Source organism: Bombina bombina, chromosome 2 (assembly GCF_027579735.1).
Source record: "Bombina bombina isolate aBomBom1 chromosome 2, aBomBom1.pri, whole genome shotgun sequence".
NCBI classification, from domain to species: domain Eukaryota; kingdom Metazoa; phylum Chordata; class Amphibia; order Anura; family Bombinatoridae; genus Bombina; species Bombina bombina.
Genome location: NC_069500.1, coordinates 230168480 through 230195192, shown reverse-complemented (window position 1 = coordinate 230195192; position 26713 = coordinate 230168480). Strand labels below are relative to the sequence as shown.

Here is a 26713-nt window from a genome sequence, read left to right as displayed (position 1 = left end):
TATAGCTCCTCCCCTAACTGTCATACCCAGTCATTCTCTTGCAAGCCTCAACCAAGATGGAGGTCGTAAGAGGACTGTGGTGTTTTATACTTAGTTATTCTTCAATCAAAAGTTTGTTATTTTTAAATGGTGCCGGAGTGTACTGCTTATCTCAGGCAGTATTTAGAAGAAGAATCTGCCTGCGCTTTCTCTGATCTTAGGAGAAGTAACTAAGATCCATGGCTATTCTCACATATTCTGAGGAGTGAGGTAACTTCAGAGAGGGAATGGCGTGCAGGTTTTCCTGCAATAAGGTATGTGCAGTTAATATTTTTCTAGGGATGGAATTTGCTAGAAAATGCTGCTGATACCGAAGTAATGTAAGTAAAGCCTTAAATGCAGTGAGAGCTACTGGTATCAGGCTTATTAATAGAGATGCATACTCTTATAAAAATGTAATATAAAACGTTTGCTGGCATGTTTAATCGTTTTTAATATGTATTTGGTGATAAAACTTATTGGGGCCTAGTTTTTTTCCACATGGCTGGCTTGAATTTGGCCTAGTAACAGTTTTCCTTAGGCTTTCCACTGTTGTAATATGAGTGGGAGGGGCCTTTTTTAGTGCTTTCTGTGCAGCTAAAAATACTGGCAGAGACATTCAGTTTCCCTCTGCATGATCCAGGACATCTCTGGAGGGCTCAAAAGACTTCAAAGTCGTTTTTGAGGGAGGTAAAAAGCCACAGTAGAGAGTGATTGTTTTAAAAAAAAAAAAAAAAACGTTTTTGTCTTTTATTATTCCAGTTTGGGTATTAAGGGGTTAATCATCCATTTGCAAGTGGGTGCAATGCTCTGCTAACTTGTTACATACACTGTAAAAATTTTGTTAGTGTAACTGCCTTTTTTCACTGTTATTTCAAATTTTGACAAAATTTGTGTTTCTTAAAGATGCAGTAACGTTTTTTATATTGCTTGTAAACTTGTTTAAAGTGTTTTCCAAGCTTGCTAGTCTCATTGCTAGTCTGTTTAAACATGTCTGACACAGAGGAAACTACTTGTTCATTATGTTTGAAAGCCATGGTGGAGCCCCATAGGAGAATGTGTACTAAATGTATTGATTTCACCTTAAACAGTAAAGATCAGTCTTTAACTATAAAAGAAATATCACCAGAAGATTCTGACGAGGGGGAAGTTATGCCGACTAACAATCCCCACGTGTCAGACCCTTCGCCTCCCGCTCAGGGGATGCACGCTAATATGGCGCCAATTACATCAGGGATGCCCATAGCGATTACCTTGCAGGACATGGCTGCAATCATGAATAATACCCTGTCAGACGTATTATCCAGGTTGCCTGAATTAAGAGGCAAGCGCGATTGCTCTGGGGTTAGGAGAAATACAGAGCGCGCAGATGCTGTAAGGGCCATGTCTGATACTGCGTCACAATATGCAGATCATGAGGACGGAGAGCTTCAGTCTGTGGGTGACATCTCTGATTCGGGGAAACCTGATTCAGAGATTTCTAATTTTAAATTTAAGCTTGAGAACCTCCTTGTGTTGTGTGAATGACTGTAACACAGTTGCAGTACCAGAGAAATTGTGTAGGCTGGATAAATACTATGCGGTACCGGTGTGTACTGATGTTTTTCCTATACCTAAAAGGCTTACAGAAATTATTAGCAAGGAGTGGGATAGACCGGGTGTGCCTTTTTCCCCACCTCCTATATTTAGAAAAATGTTTCCAATAGACGCCACTACACGGGACTTATGGCAGACGGTCCCTAAGGTGGAGGGAGCAGTTTCTACTTTAGCAAAGCGTACTACTATCCCGGTTGAGGACAGTTGTGCTTTTTCAGATCCAATGGATAAAAAATTGGAGGGTTACCTTAAGAAAATGTTTATTCAACAAGGTTTTATTTTACAGCCCCTTGCATGCATTGCGCCTGTCACGGCCGCGGCGGCATTCTGGTTTGAGGCCCTGGAAGAGGCCATCCATACAGCTCCATTGACTGCAATTATTGACAAGCTTAGAACACTTAAGCTAGCTAACTCATTTGTTTCTGATGCCATTGTTCATTTGACTAAACTAACGGCTAAGAATTCCGGATTCGCCATCCAAGCGCGTAGGGCGCTATGGCTTAAATCCTGGTCAACTGACGTGACTTCGAAGTCTAAATTACTCAACATTCCTTTCAAGGGGCAGACCTTATTCGGGCCTGGTTTGAAGGAAATTATTGCTGACATTACTGGAGGTAAGGGTCACACCCTTCCTCAGGACAGGGCCAAAGCAAAGGCCAAACAGTCTAATTTTCGTGCCTTTCGAAATTTCAAGGCAGGTGCAGCATCAACTTCCTCCGCTTCAAAACAAGAGGGAACTTTTGCTCAATCTAAGCAGGCCTGGTAACCTAACCAGTCCTGGAACAAAGGCAAGTAGGCCAGAAAGCCTGCTGCTGCCTCTAAGACAGCATGAAGGAACGGCCCCCTATCCGGCGACGGATCTAGTAGGGGGCAGACTTTCTCTCTTCGCCCAGGCGTGGCCAAGAGATGTTCAGGATCCCTGGGCGTTGGAGATCATATATCAGGGATATCTTCTGGACTTCAAAGCTTCCCCTCCACAAGGGAGATTTCATTTGTCAAGGCTATCTGCAAATCAGATAAAGAAAGAGGCATTCCTACGCTGTGTGCAAGACCTCCTAGTTATGGGAGTGATCCATCCAGTTCCGCGGACGGAACAAGGACAGGGTTTTTATTCGAATCTGTTTGTGGTTCCCAAAAAAGAGGGAACCTTCAGACCAATTTTGGATCTAAAGATCTTAATCAAATTCCTCAGAGTTCCATCTTTCAAAATGGAAACTATTCGGACCATCCTACCCATGATCCAAGAAGGTCAGTACATGACCACAGTGGACTTAAAGGATGCCTACCTTCACATACCGATTCACAAAGATCATCATCGGTTTCTAAGGTTTGCCTTTCTAGACAGGCATTACCAATTTGTAGCTCTTCCCTTCGGGTTGGCTACAGCCCCGAGAATCTTTACAAAGGTTCTGGGCTCACTTCTGGTGGTTCTAAGACCGCGAGGCATAGCGGTGGCTCCGTATCTAGACGACATCCTGATGCAGGTGTCAAGCTTTCAAGTTGCCAAGTCTCATACAGAGATAGTTCTGGCATTTCTGAGGTCACACGGGTGGAAAGTGAACGAGGAAAAGAGTTCTCTATCCCCACTCACAAGAGTCTCCTTCTTAGGGACTCTTATAGATTCTGTAGAAATGAAAATGTACCTGACGGAGTCCAGGTTATCAAAACTTCTAAATGCTTGCCGTGTTCTTCACTCCATTCCGCGCCCTTCGGTAGCTCAGTGTATGGAGGTAATCGGCTTAATGGTAGCGGCAATGGACATAGTGCCATTTGCGTGCCTTCATCTCAGACCGCTGCAATTATGCATGCTGAGTCAGTGGAATGGGGATTACACAGATTTGTCCCCTCTGCTAAATCTGGATCAAGAGACCAGAGATTCTCTTCTCTGGTGGTTGTCTCGGGTACACCTGTCCAAGGGTATGACCTTTCGCAGGCCAGATTGGACAATTGTAACAACAGATGCCAGCCTTCTAGGTTGGGGTGCAGTCTGGAATTCCCTGAAGGCACAGGGATCGTGGACTCAGGAGGAGAAACTCCTTCCAATAAATATTCTGGAGTTAAGAGCGATATTCAATGCTCTTCTGGCTTGGCCTCAGTTAGCAACACTGAGGTTCATCAGATTTCAGTCGGACAACATCACGACTGTGGCTTACATCAACCATCAAGGGGGAACCAGGAGTTCCCTAGCGATGTTAGAAGTCTCAAAAATAATTTGCTGGGAAGAGTACCACTCTTGCCACCTGTCAGCAATCCATATCCCAGGCGTGGAGAACTGGGAAGCAGATTTTCTAAGTCGTCAGACTTTCCATCCGGGGGAGTGGGAACTCCATCCGGAGGTGTTTGCTCAGTTGATTCATCGTTGTTGCAAACCAGAGTTGGATCTCATGGCGTCTCGCCAGAATGCCAAGCTTCCTTGTTACGGATCCAGGTCCAGGGACCCAGAAGCGACGCTGATAGATGCTCTAGCAGCGCCTTGGTTCTTCAACCTGGCTTATGTGTTTCCACCGTTTCCTCTGCTCCCTCGACTGATTGCCAAAATCAAACAGGAGAGAGCATCAGTGATTCTGATAGCACCTGCGTGGCCACGCAGGACTTGGTATGCAGACCTAGTGGACATGTCATCCTTTCCACCATGGACTCTGCCTCTAAGACAGGACCTTCTGATACAAGGTCCTTTCAATCATCCAAATCTAATTTCTCTGAGACTGACTGCATGGAGATTGAACGCTTGATTCTATCAAAGCGTGGCTTCTCCGAGTCAGTCTTTGATACTTTAATACAGGCACGAAAGCCTGTTACCAGGAAAATCTACCGCCTTTAAAAATGAGGCCTCTGTTGAACAGATTTGCAAGGTCGCTTCACACTTTTTCCAAATTTTCCAAATTTGATACTTTTGCTTCTTCGGAGGCTGTTTTTGGGAGAAAGGTTCTTCAGGCAATGGTTCCTTCCGCTTAATCCTGCCTTGTCCCTCCCATCATCGGTGTACTTTAGCTTTGGTATTGGTATCCCATACGTAATGGATAATCCGTGTACTGGATACACTTAACAAGAGAAAACATAATTTATGCTTACCTGATAAATGTATTTCTCTTGTAGTGTATCCAGTCCACGGCCCGCCCTGTCCTTTTAAGGCAGGTCTAAATTTTAATTAAACTACAGTCACCACTGCACCCTATGGTTTCTCCTTTCTCTGTTTGTTTTCGGTCGAATGACTGGATATGACAGTTAGGGGAGGAGCTATATAGCAGCTCTGCTGTGGGTGATCCTCTTGCAACTTCCTGTTGGGAAGGAGAATATCCCATAAGTAATGGATGATACGTGGACTGGATACACTACAAGAGAAATAAATTTATCAGGTAAGCATAAATTATGTTTTTACCTACCCAGACAAGTTATGCCCAGTTTCTGAAGAAATGTTTATGGTATCAGTAGGTGTGTGTGTGTATACAGTATCTCACAAAAAGAGTACACCCCTCACATTTTTGTAAATATTTTATTATATCTTTTCATGTGAAAGAAATTACACTTTGCTACAATGTAGTGTACAGCCTGTATAACAGTGTAAAATTGCTTTCCCTTCAAAATAACTCAACACACAGCCATTAATGTCTAAACCGTTGGCAACAAAAGTGAGTATACCCGTAAGTGGAAATGTCCAAATTGGGCCCAAAGTGTCAATATTTTGTGTGGCCACCATTATTTTCCAGCACTGCCTTAACCCGCTTGGGCATGGAGTTCACCAGAGCTTGGGCATGGAGTTCACCAGAGCTTCACAGGTTGCCACTGGAGTCCTCTTCCACTCCTCCATGACGACATCACGGAGCTGGTGGATGTTAGAGATCTTGTGCTCCCCCACCTTTTGTTTGAGGATGCCCCACAGATGCTCAATAGGGTTTAGGTCTGGAGACATGCTTCGCCAGTCCATCACCTTTACCCTCAGCTTCTTTAGCAAGGCAGTGGTTGTTTTAGAGGTGTGTTTGGGGTCGTTATCGTGTTGGAATACTGCCCTGCGACCCAGTCTCTGAAAGGAGGGGATCATGCTCTGCTTCAGTATGTCACATTTCATGTTGGCATTCATGGTTCCCTCAATGAACTGTAGCTCCTCAGTGCCGGAAGCACTCATACAGGCCCAGACCATGATACTCCCACCACAATGCTTGACTCTTGGCAAGACACACATGTCTTTTTACTCCTCACCTGGTTGCCGCAACACACGCTTGACACCATCTAAACCAAATAAGTTTATCTTGGTCTCATCGGACCACAGGACATGGTCTGCTTGTCTTCAGAAAACTGTTTATGGGCTTTCTTGTGCATCATCTTTAGAAGAGGCTTCATTCTGGGACGACATCCATGCAGACCAATTTGATGCAGTGTCTAGCAAATGGTCTGAGCACTGACAGGCTGACCCTCCACCCCTTCAACCTCTGCAGCAATGCTGGCAGCACTCATACGTCTATTTCCCAAAGACAACCTCTGGATATGACTCTGAGCATGTGCACTTAACTTCTTTGGTCAACCATGAGGAGGCCTGTTCTGAGTGAAACCTGTCCAGTGAAACCGCTATTTGGTCTTGCCCACCGTGCTGCAGCTCAGTTTCAGGGGGTGCCATGTTGAACTTCCAGTGATCAGTATGAGAGAGTGTGAGAGCGATAACACCAAATTTAACACACCTGCTCCACATTCACACCTGAGACCTTGCAACACTAACGAGTCACATGACACCGGGGAGGGAAAATGGCTAATTGGGCCCAATTTGGACATTTCCAGTTAGGGGTGTACTCACTTTTGTTGCCAACGGTTTAGACATTAATGGCTGTGTGTGGAGTTATTTTGAGGGGACCGCAAATTTACACTGTTATACAGGCTGTACACTCACTACTTTACATTGTAGCAAAGTGTCATTTCTTCAGTGTTGTCACATGAAAAGATATAATAAAATATTTACAAAAATGTGAGGGGTGTACTCACTTTTGTGACATACTGTATATATATATATATATATATATATATATATATATATATATATATATAGTGTTATTCTTTATATAGGACACATTGAATGTTGGGGCAGTGGGCAGGGCTTATAGGAGGGGGGGACTGGGCTGAAGGGGGCCCACCATTTTTTAAATGTGTATCTGTTTTGTTGTCTTACTGATTCACTTCCTTTTAACTGTATCTCTTTACAGTTGGTTGTTAGAGCCTTACATAATTGCAAATATTGTTCTTCTGCACTTAAAGGGACAGTCTACTCCAGAATTGTCTGTTATTGTTTAAAAAGATAGATAATCCCTTTATTACTCATTCCTCAGTTATGCATAACCAACACTGTTATATTAATACAATGTTTACCTCTGTGATTACCTTGTTTCTAAGCCTCTGCAGACTGCACCCTTATCTCAGTTATTTTGCCAGACTTGCATTTTAGCCAATCAGTGCTGACTCATAAATAACTCCACAGGAGTGAGCACAATGTTATCTATATGACACACATGAACTAGAAGTGTATAACTTCTATATGACACACATGAACTAGAAGTGTATAAATGTACTGTGATAAGAGGCAGTTCAATGGCTTAGAAATGAGCATATTAGCCTACCTAGGTTTAGCTTTCCACAAAGAATATCAAGAGAAAAAAAGAAAATTTGATGTAAATTGGAAAGTTGTTTAAAATTGCATGCCTTATCTGAATCATGAAAGTTTAATTTTGACCTAACGAAGTGCTGTGGATTGGCACAAAACGCGTAGGAGGCTTGACCTGCTGTTTACCTACTTGTGACAATGGGGTAGATTTACCAAGCAGCGGATGCTGCAATCTACCCCCGAAGTTTCCAGCTCACCGTAAACTTAAGTTAAGAAGCAGCGGTCGTAAGACCGTTGCTCCTTAACTCGTCCGCCACCTCTGCAATCATCTTGATCCGATCTGAATAATTGATACCCCCTGCTAGCGGCTGACTGGCCTCGAATGTGCAGAGGGAGGCATTGCGCAAGCATTTCACCAGAAATGCTTGTGCAATGTTAAATGCTGACAGCGTATGCTGTCGACATTTAGCAATGTCGGGCGAACATGATTCGCTACAGCGAATCATGTCCGCCCGCCTCTTGATAATTTGGCCCCTATGTTTTTACTATACAAACTGGAATAAAAGATACGTTTTTTATTCATCCTTTATGGCTTCTGCTTGGATGGGATTGTTTAATTTTTACTAGACTGTCCATTTAATGCTATTCTTACTCAGTGCTATTATTTGAAAACTACTATGTTGTTTTTTACATTCAATGCTACAGCAAATGAGACCTGTAGAGAAAACAGAGATCAAGACCACAGCATCTAGAAATTACGTTTAGCAATCACGTTTTTAAAATATTTGTTTTTATTTCATACTCGCATTTTCCTGATTCTCAGTTAAAATATTTTTGACATATTAATTTCTATCAGCAATCACCTATTTGTGATGAGGATTTAACTGTTGCCGGTCCATTTTGTTTGTTGGTGAACAAGTTCTTATAAAAGCATTTTTACAGAAAGCAGAAGTCACAAAAACTGTGTTTTGAAATGTTTTAATTTAAAGCAATTTAAAGTATCTAGAACATCATACAGCCATCTTCTCACAATGATAAAAAAAATTTGTCAAAGGCAGACCTTGATCTGTGAGGTTTCAAAATTGTGGAGATATCTTAAAACTATAACTTAGCGGTTTTACAATTATGGAAATTAATTTCCTACAGTGTTATTCTTGATTTTAGAAAATGAGTTTCTCAATCAATTATTGAAAGAAAAAAAGAAAAAATATCTTACAAATATTAAATATTAAAGTTTAAAAACATCATTGAGCAAATATGCCCAGTATACCCATCATGCCCATATACAAATGGCATTTATATTGTTTAAAAGAAATACCACTCTAACTGCAAAATACACACATGGGGGCAGGGCTGCCACTAGAAATGTTGGGGCCCCTGATAAAACCATTGATCGGGGTCCCCAACCACAGCTAAACCACCACCCCGCACGCTTTGAGCGGTAAAATTTTCTGCCCCAATATCTTCGTATTAATATTAATGTGCATCAAGACACAAATAAATATTTCCCACAAGTGACTGGATGTAGGGTTAGGATGGGTATAATTGCTTTCTTTTATAAAGCACAGCAAATTGTCATGTTACTCCAATCAGTTGCCTAAAAAATAATAATAATAAAAATGTCCAGTTCCTATAGTTTATTTATATTCCCTAAAAAAGCTTTTGTTTAGAACACCAATTGAAAATAAATCATAACAGCAGTCAGCAGGTTTACCTCCTGACGTGCTTAGTTTTTAAAGCTCCTGTCCCTGCTTTGTATCAAATAACAGCAAAGGTTTTGTTCACTGAAACCACTCCCCATTTAAATTGGCTGAGCTTGCAGGGGAGAGCAGACCTCACCTGTTTATCTTTCTTTTTATATACAAAAGTCTCTTAATCATATCTCTCGCTGTATATACAAAGGCAATTGAAAATTTTACATTTCAGTGCTTCTCTTTTATCCCCACTGCTAAGTAAACAAGAAGCTGTTGTTTCTTGTTTACTTAACTTTTCTATACAGAAAACTGCAGGTTTAATATTTTCAGTAAAGGTGGTGGTTCAAAAAAGCAAAAACAGCCATTAGAAATAACAAAGCTAGATTACCTAATTTAATAAGATTTTCCTAACGCTGCTATTACAAGTCTTGTCGGTATAGGTGCACCGCACACCTTTTAGCCAGTTTTCATTTTTCAATGGGACTCCCATAGCGCCGGTATTACGAGTTTGCCTGTTAGGCCAAAAAGTGAGTGCAAGTGACCACAAGATACATATCGCCATCTAAAGTCAGTAGTTATGAGTTTTATGTTACAAAGCTGTACCAAAAAAATTAAAAAAGTGTTAAAAAGTACACTAACACCCATAAACTACCTATTAACCCCTAAACTGAGGCCCTCCCACATCGCAAACACTATAATAAAGTAATTAACCCCTAATCTGCCGCTCCGGACATCGCTGCCACTATTAAAAAATGTATTAACCCCTATCCCGCAGCTCTCCCCGACATTGTCGCCACTATAATAAACCTATTAACCCCTAAACCGCCACCCTCCCGCATCGCAAACACTATTTAAATATAATTAACCCCTAATATGTTGCCGCCCACACCGCCGCTATAATAAACCTATTAACCCCTAAACCGCAAGCCCCCACAACGAAATATACTTAAATAAACTATTAACCCCTAAACTGAAAGCCCCCCACAACGAAATATACTAAAATAAACTATTAACCCCTAAACCTAACGCCCCCTAACTTTATATTAAAATTACAATTTCCCTATCTTAAATTAAATTAAAACTCACCTGTCAAGTTAAATAAATTAATTTTAAACTGACAATTAAACTAAGATAATTATTAAACTACAATTAAACTAACTACCAATTAAATTAAACTAAACCACATTCAAAAATACTAACACTACTCTAAAAATTACAAAAAGTATCTAATTACAAAAAAAAATTAAATTACAAAAAAAACCCCACTAAATTATGAAAAATAAGAAACAAATGATCAAAAATAAAAAAGAATTACACCTAATCTAATAGCCCTATCAAAATAAAAAGCCCCCTCCCCCAAATAAAAAAAACCCTGGCATTGGGCATTGCCCCAAAGATATCACCTCTTTTATCTGTAAGGAAAATACAAACACCCCGCCAACAGTAAAACTCACCATCCCCACAACCAACCCTCCAAATAAAATAACTATCTAAAAAATCCTAAGCTCCCCATTGCCCTGAAAAGGGCATTTGTATGGATGGATGAAGATAGAAGATGCCGTTTGGATGAAGACTTCTTGCCGCATGGATGAGGACTCCGCCGGCTGGATGAAGATGGAAGAGGCCGCCTGGATGAAGAATTCTTGCCACATGAATGAGGACTTTGCCGGCTGGATGGATCCTTCAAGCAGGACTTCAAGAACTGTAAGTGGATCGTCTGAGGTTAGTGTTTGGTTTTTCTAAGGGTTTTTTGGGTGGGTTTTATTTTTAGTTTAGAGTCTGGGCATGTAAAAGAGCTAAATGCCCTTTAAAGGGCAATGCCCATACAAATGCACTTTTCAGGGCAATGGGGAACTTAGGTTTTTTTAGATAGTTATTTAATTTGGGGGGGTTGGTTGTGGGGATGGTGGGTTTCACTGTTATCTTTGGGGCAATGCCCCTCAAAAGGCCCTTTTAAGGGCCTTTGGTAGTTCATTGTAGGCTAGTTTTTGTTTTTATTTGGGGGGGTTATCTTGATAGGGCTATTAGATTAGGTGTAATTCTTTTTTATTTTTGATAATTAGTTTTTTTATTTTTCGAAATTTAGTGTTTTTTTTTGTAACTTAGTTATTTTTATTTTTAGTAATTTTAGTGTTTATTTTTTTTCGTAATGTTAGGTTTTAGTGTAAGGCAGGTTAGGTTTTATTTGACAGGTAAGTTTGTATTTATTTAATTAGGTAGTTATTAAACAGTTAATAACTATTTACTAACTAGTCTACCTAGTTAAAATAAATACAAACTTACCTGTGAAATAAAAATAATACCTAAGCTAGCTAAAATATAACTATTAGTTATATTGTAGCTAGCTTAGGTTTTATTTTACAGGTAAGTTTGTATTTAGTTTAAGATAGTTATTATTTAGCTAATAATTGTAACTTTAGTCTAGCTGTATTTTAGTTATGTTAAAGTTAGGGGGTGTTAGGCTTAGGGTTACGTTAGGGTTAGGGTTAGGTTTAGGGTTTAATGGATTTATTTAGTGGTAGTGATGTGGGAGGCCAGAGGTTTAGGGGTTAATAACTTTAGTATAGTGGCGGCGACATCGGGAACAGCATATTAGGGGTTAATAGTTTTATGTAGGTGGCGGCAATGCTGGGGGTGGCAGATTAGGGGTTAATAACTGTATGTAGGTGGCGGCGATATTGGGGGTGGCAGATTAGGGGTTAATAACTGTATGTAGGTGGCGGCGATTTTGGGGGTGGCAGATTAGGGGTGTTTAGACTCAGGGTTTATGTTTCCCCATAGACATCAACGGGGCTGCGTTACGGAGCTTTTCATTCCGCGATCGCAGGTGTTAGGCTTTTTTTTGCTTGCTCTCCCCATTGATGTCTATGGGGAAATCGTGCACTAGCAGGTATGGAGCTCAATGCAACCATATCGCCCGCGCAAGCCTGCTTTTTAAAAACTTGTAATAGCAGCACTATAGGGAGGGGAAATAATGCCGCTTTTTTGGTGGTCGTTAAAAAATACCTTTAGCGCTCAAAACTCGTAATCTAGCTGTATGTTTGTGAATATTAGAAGGTAGACAATTTTACAGTACACTTTAACACTACAAAAAGGCATCATATATGATAATATTCAATGTTTAAACAGAAATTAAAAATGGAAAGTTCAAATGGCTGCCCTAATTTACACAAACATAGCTAAATACTCATTTTATAAAAATAACAGAATTTATGCTTACCTGATAAATTACTTTCTCCAACGGTGTGTCCGGTCCACGGCGTCATAGCCTCCGAAGAAGCAAAAGTATCAAATTTGTAAAATTTGGCAAAAGTGTGCAGTGAAGACCAAGTCGCTGCCTTACATATCTGGTCAACAGAAGCCTCGTTCTTAAAGGCCCATGTGGAAGCCACAGCCCTAGTGGAGTGAGCTGTGATTCTTTCAGGAGGCTGCCGTCCGGCAGTCTGATAAGCCAATCGGATGATGCTTTTAAGCCAAAAGGAAAGAGAGGTAGAAGTCGCTTTTGACCTCTCCTTTTACCAGAATAAACAACAAACAAGGAAGATGTTTGTCTGAAATCTTTTGTAGCCTCTAAATAGAATTTTAGAGCACGGACTACGTCCAAATTGTGTAACAAACGTTCCTTCTTTGAAACTGGATTCGGACACAAAGAAGGTACAACTATCTCCTGGTTAATATTTTTGTTAGAAACAACCTTAGGAAGAAAACCAGGCTTAGTACGCAAAACCACCTTATCTGCATGGAACACCAGATAGGGTGGAGAACACTGCAGAGCAGATAACTCTGAAACTCTTCTAGCAGAAGAAATTGCAACCAAAAACAAAACTTTCCAAGATAGTAACTTAATATCTATGGAATGTAAAGGTTCAAACGGAACCCCTTGAAGAACTGAAAGAACTAGATTTAGACTCCAGGGAGGAGTCAAAGGTCTGTAAACAGGCTTGATCCTAACCAGAGCCTGAACAAATGCTTGAACATCTGGCACAGCTGCCAGTCTTTTGTGTAGTAAGAGAGATAAAGCAGAGATCTGTCCCTTTAGAGAACTTGCAGATAATCCTTTCTCCAAACCTTCTTGTAGAAAGGAGAGAATCTTAGGAATTTTTATCTTATTCCATGGGAATCCTTTGGATTCACACCAACAGATATATTTTTTCCATATTTTATGGTAAATTTTTCTAGTTACCGGTTTTCTGGCCTGAACCAGAGTATCTATCACAGAATCTGAAAACCCACGCTTCGATAGAATCAAGGGTTCAATCTCCAAGCCGTCAGCTGGAGGGAGACCAGATTTGGATGTTCGAATGGACCCTGAACAAGAAGGTCCTGTCTCAAAGGTAGCTTCCATGGTGGAGCCGATGACATATTCACCAGGTCTGCATACCAAGTCCTGCGTGGCCACGCAGGAGCTATCAAGATCACCAAGGCCCTCTCCTGATTGATCCTGGCTACCAGCCTGGGAATGAGAGGAAACGGTGGAAATACATAAGCTAGGTTGAAGGTCCAAGGTGCTACTAGTGCATCTACTAGAGTCGCCTTGGGATCCCTGGATCTGGACCCGTAGCAAGGAACCTTGAAGTTCTGACGAGACGCCATCAGATCCATGTCTGGAATGCCCCATAATTGAGTTATTTGGGCAAAGATCTCCGGATGGAGTTCCCACTCCCCCGGATGGAATGTCTGACGACTCAGAAAATCCGCCTCCCAGTTTTCCACACCTGGGATGTGGATCGCAGACAGGTGGCAGGAGTGATCCTCCGCCCATTGAATTATTTTGGTCACTTCTTTCATCGCCAGGGAACTCCTTGTTCCCCCCTGATGATTGATATACGCAACGGTCGTCATGTTGTCTGATTGGAACCTTATGAATATGGCCTTTGCTAGCTGAGGCCAAGCCCTGAGAGCATTGAATATCGCTCTCAGTTCCAGAATGTTTATCGGGAGAAGAGACTCTTCCCGAGACCATAGACCCTGAGCTTTTAGGGATTCCCAGACAGCGCCCCAGCCCACTAGACTGGCGTCGGTCGTGACAATGACCCACTCTGGTCTGCGGAAGCTCATTCCCTGGGACAGATGGTCCAGGGTCAGCCACCAACGGAGTGAATCTCTGGTCTTTTGATCTACTTGAATCATTGGAGACAAGTCTGTATAATCCCCATTCCACTGTTTGAGCATGCACAGTTGTAATGGTCTTAGATGAATTTGTGCAAAAGGAACTATGTCCATTGTTGCAACCATCAACCCTACTACTTCCATGCACTGCGCTATGGAAGGACGAGGAACAGAATGAAGCACTTGACAAGAGCTTAGAAGTTTTGATTTTCTGACCTCTGTCAGAAAAATCCTCATTTCTAAGGAATCTATTATTGTTCCCAAGAAGGGAACTCTTGTCGACGGAGACAGAGAACTTTTTTCTATGTTCACCTTCCATCCGTGTGATCTGAGAAAGGCTAGAACAATGTCCATATGAGCCTTTGCTTTTGACAGGGACGACGCTTGTATTAGAATGTCGTCCAAGTAAGGTACTACTGCAATGCCCCTCGGTCTTAGAACCGCTAGAAGGGACCCTAGCACCTTTGTGAAAATCCTTGGAGCAGTGGCTAACCCAAATGGGAGGGCCACAAACTGGTAATGCTTGTCCAGAAAAGCGAACCTTAGGAACTGATGATGTTCTTTGTGGATAGGAATATGTAGGTACGCATCCTTTAGATCCACGGTAGTCATAAATTGACTTTCCTGGATAGTGGGTAGAATCGTTCGAATGGTTTCCATCTTGAACGATGGTACCCTGAGAAATTTGTTTAGGATCTTCAAATCCAAAATTGGTCTGAAAGTTCCCTCTTTTTTGGGAACTACAAACAGATTGGAATAAAATCCCATTCCTTGTTCCTTTATTGGAACTGGGTGTATCACTCCCATCTTTAACAGGTCTTCTACACAATGTAAGAATGCCTGTCTCTTTATTTGGTTTGAGGATAAGTGAGACATGTGGAACCTTCCCCTTGGGGGTAGTTCCTTGAATTCCAGGAGATAACCCTGAGAAACTATTTCTAGCGCCCAGGGATCCTGAACATCTCTTGCCCAAGACTGAGCAAAGAGAGAGAGTCTGCCCCCCACTAGATCCGGTCCCGGATCGGGGGCTACTCCTTCATGCTGTTTTGTTAGCAGTGGCAGGCTTCTTGGCCTGCTTACCCTTGTTCCAGCCTTGCATCGGTTTCCAGGCTGGTTTGGGTTGTGAGGCATTACCCTCTTGCTTAGAGGATGCAGAATTAGAGGCCGGTCCGTTCCTGAAATTGCGAAAGGGACGAAAATTAGACTTATTTTTAGCCTTAAAAGACCTATCTTGTGGAAGGGCGTGGCCCTTTCCCCCAGTGATGTCTGAAATAATCTCTTTCAATTCTGGTCCAAATAGAGTTTTACCTTTGAAAGGGATGTTAAGCAATTTTGTCTTGGATGACACATCCGCTGACCAAGACTTTAGCCAAAGCGCTCTGCGCGCCACGATAGCAAACCCTGAATTTTTCGCCGCTAGTCTAGCTAATTGCAAAGCGGCATCTAAAATAAAAGAGTTAGCCAATTTAAGTGCGTGAACTCTGTCCAAAACCTCCTCATATGGAGTCTCTCTACTGAGCGACTTTTCTAGTTCCTCGAACCAGAACCACGCTGCTGTAGTGACAGGAACAATGCACGAAATTGGTTGTAGAAGGTAACCTTGCTGTACAAAAATCTTTTTAAGCAAACCTTCCAATTTTTTATCCATAGGATCTTTGAAATCACAACTATCTTCGATTGGAATAGTGGTGCGTTTGTTTAGAGTAGAAACTGCCCCCTCGACCTTAGGGACTGTCTGCCATAAGTCCTTTCTGGGGTCGACCATAGGAAATAATTTCTTAAATATAGGGGGGGGAACAAAAGGTATGCCGGGCTTTTCCCACTCCTTATTTACTATGTCCGCCACCCGCTTGGGTATAGGAAAAGCGTCGGGGTGCACCGGAACCTCTAGGAACTTGTCCATCTTGCATAATTTCTCTGGAATGACCAAGTTGTCACAATCATCCAGAGTAGATAACACCTCCTTAAGCAGTGCGCGGAGATGTTCTAATTTAAATTTAAATGTCACAACATCAGGTTCAGCTTGATGAGAAATTTTTCCTGAATCTGAGATTTCTCCATCTGACAAAACCTCCCTCATGGCCCCTTCAGATTGGTGTGAGGGTATGAAAGAACAATTATCATCAGCGCCCTCTTGCTCTTCAGTGTTTAAAACAGAGCAATCGCGCTTTCTCTGATAAGTAGGCATTTTGGATAAAATATTAAGCATTGGCGCACTAGATTTACTAGGGGCCTCCTGCGTGGGCAAAACTGGTGTAGACACAGTAGGAGATGATGTAGTATCATGTTTACTCCCTTCATCTGAGGAATCATCTTGGGCAATTTCATTATCTGTGGCAGTACTGTCCTTACTTTGTTTGGACGCTATGGCACAATTATCACATAAATTTAAATGGGGAGACACATTGGCTTTCATACATATAGAACATAGCTTATCTGAAGGTACAGACATGTTAAACAGGCTTAAACTTGTCAACAAAGCACAAAAAACGTTTTAAAACAAAACCGTTACTGTCTCTTTAAATTTTAAACAGAAAACACTTTATTACTGAATATGTGAAAAAGTATGAAGGAATTGTTCAAAAATTTCACCACAGTGTCTTAAAGCATTAATAGTATTGCACACCAAATTTCAGAGCTTTAACCCTTAAAATAACGGAACCGGAGCCGTTTATAAATTTAACCCCTATACAGTCCCAGCTATAGTCTTTGCTGAGACCCAACCAAGCCCAGAGGGGAATACTATACCAATTGACGCCTTCTAGAAGCTTTTCCAGCAATTTTTAGATCCTCACACATGCATCTGCATGCCCTGCTCTCAAAAAACAACTGCGCAGTAATGGCGCGAAAATGAGGCTCAGTCTATAACTAGGAAGGCCCCCTGACTGGAAAAGGTGTCTAACACAGTGCCTGCCGTTTAATAAACGTTCCCCAAGTTTATAAATGCAAATTGTCAGCCTAAATCTGAATAAAATGCCCAAATAAAGCAATCGATTTAGCCCATAAAAATGTCTACCAGTTTTTTAGCCCATAATAAGCCCTTTATTCTGTTTGTTTGACTAAGAAAATGGCTTACCGGTCCCCATGAGGGGGAATGACAGCCTTCCAGCATTACATGGTCTTGTTAGAAATATGGCTAGTCATACCTTAAGCAGAAAAGTCTGTTAACTGTTTCCCCCAACTGAAGTAACTTCATCTCAACAGTCCTATGTGGAAACAGCAATCGATTTTAGTTACTGTCTGCTAAAATCATCTTCCTCACAAACAGAAATCTTCATCCTTTTCTGTTTCAGAGTAAATAGTACATACCAGCACTATTTTAAAATAACAAACACTTGATAGAAGAATAAAAACTACATTTAAACACCAAAAAAACTCTTAACCATCTCCATGGAGATGTTGCCTGTGCAACGGCAAAGAGAATGACTGGGGTGGGCGGAGCCTAGGAGGGACTATATGGCCAGCTTTGCTGGGACTCTTTGCCATTTCCTGTTGGAGAAGAGAATATCCCACAAGTAAGGATGACGCCGTGGACCGGACACACCAATGTTGGAGAAATTCAGATTTTTTTTTTGTATAACAATCCAAACATGAGAATATCACTTCCACAATCCTAATATTTGCTGACTCTTTGGGGCCTATTTATCAAGCTCTGTATGGAGCTTGAAGGGCCATGTTTCTGGCGAGCTTCCAGACTTGCCAGAAACACCAGTCTAAAAAGTGCTGCTCCATAACCTGTCCACCTGCTCTGAGGAGGCGGACAGAGATCGCGTGAAATCAACCCGATCGAATACGATCGGGTTGATTGACACCCCCTGCTGGTGGCCTATTGGCCGCGAATCTGCAGGGGGGCGGCGTTGCATCAGCAGTTCACAAGAGCTGCTGGTGCAAAGCTGAATGCGGAGAGCGTATTGTTTTCCGCATTCAGCGATGTCTGTCGGACATGATCCGCTGATCGGATCATGTCGGACAGACATTTGTTAAATAGGCCCCTTTGAATTAGAATATTTTAAAATTAAGAGTTGGGAATAATTATTATTTCAGTGACATGACATTTTTACAATTGGATGGTAGTATTTTTTTTTAATTTAGCAAATACTGTTGCTACAAAAGGCACTCAGTATAGGCAACTTTACGGCTGTGTAGTTTCCTTCTACTTAGGAACTCTCTGCCTACCTGACCACTGCTCTGACAGATCCTGTCTTGATCCATGCATCTTAGACACAACAGGCGCTGTAAGAATATTGTTTCCTGCCAACTTACTCTCCTACTCATCAAGTCCCATTGCCAGATAGTGCTCACTAGTCCCACGGACCGCCACACCTCCCTCCCAAAACTGTTCTGCATGGAAGCACTTCCCTCCCTTTCCAATTTGCAGGCACTTGCTGCAGGGCATTCTGGAACATGTAGTTTCTTCCAGCCCTGCAGCCTTAAAAAGGGCCTAGCCGCTTCCCATTAAATTACTGGCAGCGGCTGTCAGAGGGGACTTCATAAAAGCCTAAACTCTGAATGGAGTCACCCCTGTCACCCCCTGATGGCGGCCCTACATGGGGGCAAATCTTTCAATGTCTGGCGGACATGATCCACTGTATCGTATCATGTCCGCCAGACATTGTTGAATGCCAACAGCATACGCTGTCAGCATTTAACATTGCACAAGCAATTCTAGTGAACTACTTGTGCAATGTCGCCCCCTGCAGATTTGCGGCGGCTAGCAGGGGGTGTCAATCAACCCGATCGTACACGATCGGGCTGATTGCTGTCCCCCGCCTCAGAGGAGGCGTATGAGACTGCCTTAAAGCTTGCGTGGAAACAGATGCATTGGGGTCGATTGACTGTTTAATAAATCTGCCCCTTAGACTCTGTGACTGACAGTCATTATTGGTCATTCTGGGTTCCATGGTGGAATAGAGATTAAATCACATGGCAGTTATCAATCTCAGTTGTGACTGATTTGATTAAAAAAGAAAAAAAAATTCAGACCCTATATTGAAAAAGATAATTGCGAAGATTGGAATTGACCCATAGTTAAAGTCCCGATGGGGAGATGCAGACACCTGCTGTTTCAAGCACTGCTGACTGGCACAATGGACATTTCTTCCTAAGATTCAGCATTTCTCTCCCGAGAGGGGCTTTAACTATGTGTTTAACCTATTTGCAGGGATTAAACACACAGACTTAAATGGTCAGTAATACTAAAATTGCATGCACTAACAAATTATGTTCCTTTAATTGTTGCTACAAGAAATTGACTTTTATAACCATTTATATTATAGATTTCTGTTTTATGCTTTATGCTTTACAAACAACGTACAGAAAATTAAATGCTTTCAAACTATTTACTTCACTATGGAAAATACCTTTCTTCATCATCAGTGATAGAGATATTGATAAAACTACGTCTCTGCTCATGATGAAATATTACGGAAGTATTAGGCACATTGTAGTCCACACTGTTAGGAAGGGCAGAAATGCTAAACGTAACAAAATCTGCTGACACATAACCATAAGCTCCGTGAAGTCTCACAACAGGAATCACCAGCATCCCGACATCTTCCTCCACTAGCAAGAAAAAAGTACATATTGTCAGTTCTACTAGGATATTTTAATTACACAAATATATTACAATTCCATTTATGAAAGTTAGCATCTAAATACAGAATACTTGGACAATGAGAAACTAAGCAACATTCACTAAAACAAGCGGCAAAAAAGCAATTCACCAATCAAGGGACAAATTTTCATTTAGTGCTGCCCTAGGCACTGATAAATCCGCTGCCCCCCCCAAAAAAAACCTATATCCACCCATTTCAACATTCACTTTTACTTCAAATATGTCTTACTTACTTACAAATATGTTTTCGTTCCTGAGCAGTTATTTATGCCAGACACACAGAAAAGCATTCAAAGGTGAGTATCCCCTTCCCTAAGCCAGCTTAAATGGTGTTTACAATGACTTGTTATACCAGCCACAGAGTTTAAAACATATGGGGAATTGCCCCTTTATGTATGATTTTGTATATTTAATAACTGTTACTTCTAATTAAAACCACAGCCCAAATAAGTGGGTTGAGCTAGCAGGGAAAGCAGACCTCATTATCTTATCTGTCTATTTATTTACACAAGTCATCCTTATCTTATTTTTTACTGTAAAAAGGCCAATTCTTAAAACAATGGAAAATTAACATTTTAGTAACTCTCTCTCACAGACATAAACTGTTACTAGAATCGTTATTTTATCTTCATATTTTTTTGTGTAACCAGAACTAATTTTCATAAATGTTCAGTATGGGTGGGGAAACAATTGACAAAGTCAGCTATTTAAAATGAGAAAATAAAGGCGAACAAGCTATTTGTTAACAATTTAATACACCCCAGTAGTTAAAATGGATCATTGGGAACACATTAAAAGTGAGAATATTTTAGTGTGCACTGTCCCGTTTAAACCCGTTATTAACCATTTCTGTTTCATTGAAGAGCATGGGAGCTGCAAGGCATCATGGAACACTGCTGCACTTTAAAATTCTATTGGCCCTCTAAATCCTGCTGGTTGGTCTCTCTAGGCCAAAATAGGTCCCTGGGTTATTTACTTGAGATACTCTCCATTGAAAGTAATTTATTCACAAACAAATTTGGACTTAGACCTATAATTTAGTTCAAACTAATTTTTTTATTGTAATTTTTATTGAATTTTAAACAGGACAACACAGACAATGAAACATTGAAAACAACAAAAATCATAAAATCAATAATCCTGAATATGCTAATTGAGATACCACAATCAGGTATATAGATTGCACGGTGACCAAGTGATATTCAGTGAGAGATGAGAGAAGAAAAGAAAGAAGAAGAAAGGTCTCATATTCAAATGCATAACATTTCTAGAGAAAATTATTAACCTGAAACACAATATTAATTGGACATAAGTGTAACTGGTAACCTGATTAAAAACACCAGTGATAAGTAGGTAGTTGGTCTCCTAAAATATATGTACGATAATATGTTAATAGAAGGATCTGAAAAGGGACCGGCGTCATACAACAGTCTAGGAGAGAGAGGAAGGGAAGAGGTTAGGAAATTAGTAAGGGTCATTAATTCTCCATCTATCATTCTAAGTTTACTTTCTTAAGCTTTTAGAATATAAAACTTTCTCCTTTTTAAAATCAGATCCGGGCTGTTAGTGATATTTTAGATGAAGTTTAATTAATCAGTTTTAACGAAGATGCACTATAACTTAAGTTTAAATATAGATATGAAATTCTAATACTCAGCTTAAGGTTTGAATTGTTCTCCAATCAGCACTATAGCTACTGTCATGATCCGATCATTGCCGCGTCGCTGCGGCTCCCGGATTCCTCTCTGTACTTGCTAGGCAACGAGACGCAGCCTTCCTGTTTCCGGCCTCCTACGTCACCAGGCTTTTAAAAGCCTCGGCGGGACATCACTCCGGTGCCCGTTTGTTGTTTGCTTTGTTGCTTCCACTTCCCGGATCGTGAGTATTCTTTGGATTAAAGGGACATTGACCAATGCTTTGCCTGACCACTCTGCTGCCTCATCCTTATACCTGATTAAAGGGACTTTGACCATTGCTTTTCCTGACCACTCTGCTGCCTCATCCTTATACCTGATTAAAGGGACATTGACCATTGCTTTGCCTGACCACTCTGCTGCCTCATCCTTATAACTAATTAAAGGGACATTGACCATTGCTTTGCCTCACCACTCTGTTGCCTAGATCCTTATACCTGATTAAAGGGACATTGACTATTGCTTTGCCTGACCACTCTGCTGCCTCATCCTTATACCTGATTAAAGGGACAATGACCATTGCTTTGCCTGATCGCTCTGCCGCCCTCCCCTGCCTACTTGAAGTCTCAGTTCCGAATTTCTGCATCTGTGAGTACACAGTTTTTTTTTTCTACTAAATTATCCTGTTCTATGTTTTTGTTCCTGAGTGGGTCACGTCCTGGTTTCCTCTCAGTGTGCTAGTGTGTGTTTATATTTTCACGCTAGCAGTTGGGTCTAATCCTGGACTGACTCTATACGGCTGACAGTACAAACGGGCCATATATGGACCCCGCTGAGCTTTCCATGGCCGTGGCCCACCAGGGATAATTATTGGGAGCCCATGCCGCACATCTGCAAGCCCTGGACTCCAAACTGGATCATATTACAGTTTTGCTACAAAGTCTGGTGGCTCCCACACAGTCCAATCCTACCTCACTGGCTGCACCTCCTCCTTCACTTCCTACAACCCATACTCAAGGGCAAATTGGCCCCAGGATACCTCTTCCAGACAAATATGATGGCAACCCCGAGGATTGTAGTTTTTTTTTTTAATCAATGCCGTCTTATTTTCGCAACAGTGCTACACTCTTCGCCACGCCTTCTTCAAGGATAACCTTCCTTATATCAATAATGAAAGGAAAAGCCCTGGACTGGGTGTCCCCCTTGTTGGAAAAGAATGACCCCATTCTTCAGGATGTGAATGCCTTCCTGACTGTGTTTTCGACAGTCTTTGACAAACCACGAAGATCTTCTGCTGCAGAAGCCTCTCTCCTAGACCTTCATCAGGGAGCTCAGTCCATGGCACAGTAAGCTATTGAGTTCCGCACGCTTGCGGCTGAGACCTCTTGGAATCAGAGAGCCCTTAGAGCAGCTTTTCGCAGGGGTCTCTCTGAATGTCTTAAGGACGAGTTGGTATATCGGGATCTCCCGGACTCCTAGAAGACCTAATCAATCTTTGTATGAGGCTTGACGCTAGGTTTACTGAACGACAACAAGAGAGAGAAAGAATCTGTAAGCCCCTATCTCTCTCTTTTTTCCGTCTGGCACCCCAATTCTCCAATCCTGTGTCTCCTTCTACCACTACTGATCAAGCAGAACCAATGGAAGTTGGTACCATAAAGTTAACTGAGACCGAACGCCTGAGAAGACGCTCACTCGGTCTATGCCTATACTGTGGCCTAAAGGGGCATTTGCTGAGGGAGTGTCCCACCAGACCAGTAAAAGCCAAGGCTTAACTCTAGATCAAGGGACTGAGTTTTAAGCCAGATTGGATTCTCCTCCCTTAACAACAAACTTTTTGTACAGGTAACCCTTCATCTCAGTGATCGAAAGATCTATACTCAAGGTCTCATTGATTCCGGTGCTGGAGGCATGTTCATAGATTCCACCTTTGCTACCACTCACAGAATACCTCTACATGCTAAAGGGCACTCTGTCAAGGTCTCCACTGTCAGTGGGGGTCCACTGGGCTCTGGACTCATTCAGTTTTCTACCATGCCATTACTATTTTCTGTTGGGGTTTACCATTTTGAGACTATTAGTCTAGATGTCATCCCAACTCCTCAGTTTCCTATTATCTTGGGTCTCCTCTGGCATCGGTTGCACAACCCTACGTTTTCCTGGGCTCAAGGCGAACTCACTTCTTGGGGTTCTACGTGTCGGATCAACTGTTTGCATAACCCTGTCAAGCGTCCAGTCGCCATAGCAAGTACTACAGAAACCTCAAACTCCTTACCTAATTGCTATCAGGACTTTCTTGATGTGTTCTCCAAAAAAGAGGCGGAACGTCTTCCTACACATCGTCCCTCTGATTGCCCCGTAGACCTACTCCCTGGAGCACCTTTACCCCATGGCAGGACGTACCCTGCCACGGAGTAAAGGTGCTCTAGCCCTAGAAGAATATATCAAAGATAACCTGGCTAGAGGATTTATAAGACCATCTTCCTGTGGGGGCTGGCTTCTTTTTTGTATAGAGAAAAAAGTCTATACAAGTGCCTTCGGCCTTGTATAGACTTTAGGGGTCTAAATCAAATCACTGTGAAGAACAGTTATCCGTTACCCCTTATCCCCGAATTGTTCACCTATCTGCAAGGCTAGCTGCAAGGCTCCACTATATTCACCAAGTTGGATCTTCGTGGCACGTACAATCTTGTTCATATGCGCAACGGAGATGAGTGGAAAACAGCATTTAATACCCGCTATGGGCACTACGAATATCTTGTCATGCCTTTCGGGCTCTGCAATGCCCCCCGAAGGGTTTCAACACTTTGTAAATGAGATATTCCGGGATTATTTGAACAACTTCGTAATTATCTACCTTGACAATATCCTCATCTTTTCACAGACCTATCAAGATCATGTATCCCATGTCAGGAAAGTACTTCAATGTCTTAGGGATAATCATCTGTTTGCCAAGATGGAAAAGTGTTCTTTTCACCAGGACTCTATTCCATTTCTAGGATATGTGATACCCGAGACTGGCTTTGAAATGGATCCTACCAAACTCAATGGCATACTAGAGTGACCTAGACCCGACTCCCTTAAAGCTCTCCAGTGTTTCCTAGGCTTTGCCAGTTACTATAGGAAGTTCATCAAAGGTTTTGCCACTACATCGGCACCCCTTACCTCTGACTAAAAAAGGGCAAAACTTTAAAGAATGGTCTTCAGATGCTATACAGGCCTTTGACTCGCTAAAAAAAGCTTTTGCTTCTGCACCTATTCTTCGTCACCCTAATCCTGAACATCAATTCATCTTGGAAGTGGATGCTTCCTCTGTGGCTGCAGGAGCAGTCCTTTCTCAACGTATTCCAGAGTCTGGTAAGATTCATCCTGTCGGCTTCTTCTCTAAGAAGTTCACCTTTTCAGAATTGAATTATGATGTGGGCAACAAGGAATTGCTGGCCATCAAAATGGTCTTAGACGAATGGAGACACTGGCAAGAGGGTACCATTCAGCCCTTCTCAATCCTCACGGATCATAAAAATCTACTCTATCTCCAGACAGCCAAACGTTTGAATTCCAGGCAAGCTCGATGGTCCTTGTATTTCTCTCGGTTCCATTATGTTTTATCCTATATTCCTGGCACGAAGAATATCAAAGCAGATGCTTTGTCAAGGCAGTTCCAAACCTCTAATGCTCCAGAATCTGGCACTATTCTCCACCCTCTTGAGATCATAGCTCAACTATCGGCCTCTACTTTACAAGAACTACAAGCTGCTCAAGAAGATCTTCCCTCCACTTGTAAACCCCCTGCTGGTCTGTTTTTTGTTCCTGAACATATCCAATCTAAATTGTTATCATGGGCTCATGACAATCCCCTCTGGGTATCAGCAACACTATTTGGAACCTTAAGCAACATGTTTGGTGGCCCTCTTAACTCGGGATGCCAAAGAGTACGTTTCTGCCTGTACCATATGTGCATCCAACAAGGTACCTCGACAATTACCTTCTGGTTTACTTCAACTTCTCCCTGTTCCTCATATGCCTTGGACTCATTTAACCATGGATTTCGTTACTGGTCTCCCTCCATCTGCTGGAAACAATACCATTTGGGTTATTGTCGACAGATTCACAAGTCAGCCCATTTTGTGCCATTGTCTGGCTTACCCTCTGCTAAAACCCTATCTGAATTGTTTATTCAGCATATAGTGAGACTTCATGACTTCCCCTTAGATATTGTCTCGGACAGGGGGGTTCAGTTTGTCTCTCGTTTTAGAAATCTCTCTATAAACAACTGGGTACTACCATCTTCTTGTCCACATCTCATCACCCCCAGTCCAACGGCCAAACGGAGAGGGTCAATCAGTGCCTGGAAGCATACCTTAGGCATTATGTGGATTATCTCCACTCTAACTGGACCCAATACTTTCCTCTAGCTGAATTGTCTCACAATGCCCGATACAATTCGGCCTTGTATAGACTTTAGGGGTCTAAATCAAATCACTGTGAAGAACAGTTATCCGTTACCCCTTATCCCCGAATTGTTCACCTATCTGCAAGGCTAGCTGCAAGGCTCCACTATATTCACCAAGTTGGATCTTCGTGGCACGTACAATCTTGTTCATATGCGCAACGGAGATGAGTGGAAAACAGCATTTAATACCCGCTATGGGCACTACGAATATCTTGTCATGCCTTTCGGGCTCTGCAATGCCCCCCGAAGGGTTTCAACACTTTGTAAATGAGATATTCCGGGATTATTTGAACAACTTCGTAATTATCTACCTTGACAATATCCTCATCTTTTCACAGACCTATCAAGATCATGTATCCCATGTCAGGAAAGTACTTCAATGTCTTAGGGATAATCATCTGTTTGCCAAGATGGAAAAGTGTTCTTTTCACCAGGACTCTATTCCATTTCTAGGATATGTGATACCCGAGACTGGCTTTGAAATGGATCCTACCAAACTCAATGGCATACTAGAGTGACCTAGACCCGACTCCCTTAAAGCTCTCCAGTGTTTCCTAGGCTTTGCCAGTTACTATAGGAAGTTCATCAAAGGTTTTGCCACTACATCGGCACCCCTTACCTCTGACTAAAAAAGGGCAAAACTTTAAAGAATGGTCTTCAGATGCTATACAGGCCTTTGACTCGCTAAAAAAAGCTTTTGCTTCTGCACCTATTCTTCGTCACCCTAATCCTGAACATCAATTCATCTTGGAAGTGGATGCTTCCTCTGTGGCTGCAGGAGCAGTCCTTTCTCAACGTATTCCAGAGTCTGGTAAGATTCATCCTGTCGGCTTCTTCTCTAAGAAGTTCACCTTTTCAGAATTGAATTATGATGTGGGCAACAAGGAATTGCTGGCCATCAAAATGGTCTTAGACGAATGGAGACACTGGCAAGAGGGTACCATTCAGCCCTTCTCAATCCTCACGGATCATAAAAATCTACTCTATCTCCAGACAGCCAAACGTTTGAAT

The 26713-nt window shown here is 41.9% G+C and overlaps 1 protein-coding gene across 1 annotated transcript in view; it reads right to left on the bottom strand.

Moving 5' to 3' along the window:
- The window catches only part of ADGRV1 (adhesion G protein-coupled receptor V1), a 1190013-nt gene that overhangs the window by 587855 nt on the left and 575445 nt on the right, over window positions 1-26713 (bottom strand). Inside the window, 1 exon segment of the mRNA XM_053699719.1 lies at window positions 19362-19563. Within this exon segment, the coding sequence (XP_053555694.1) occupies window positions 19362-19563 (202 nt within the window).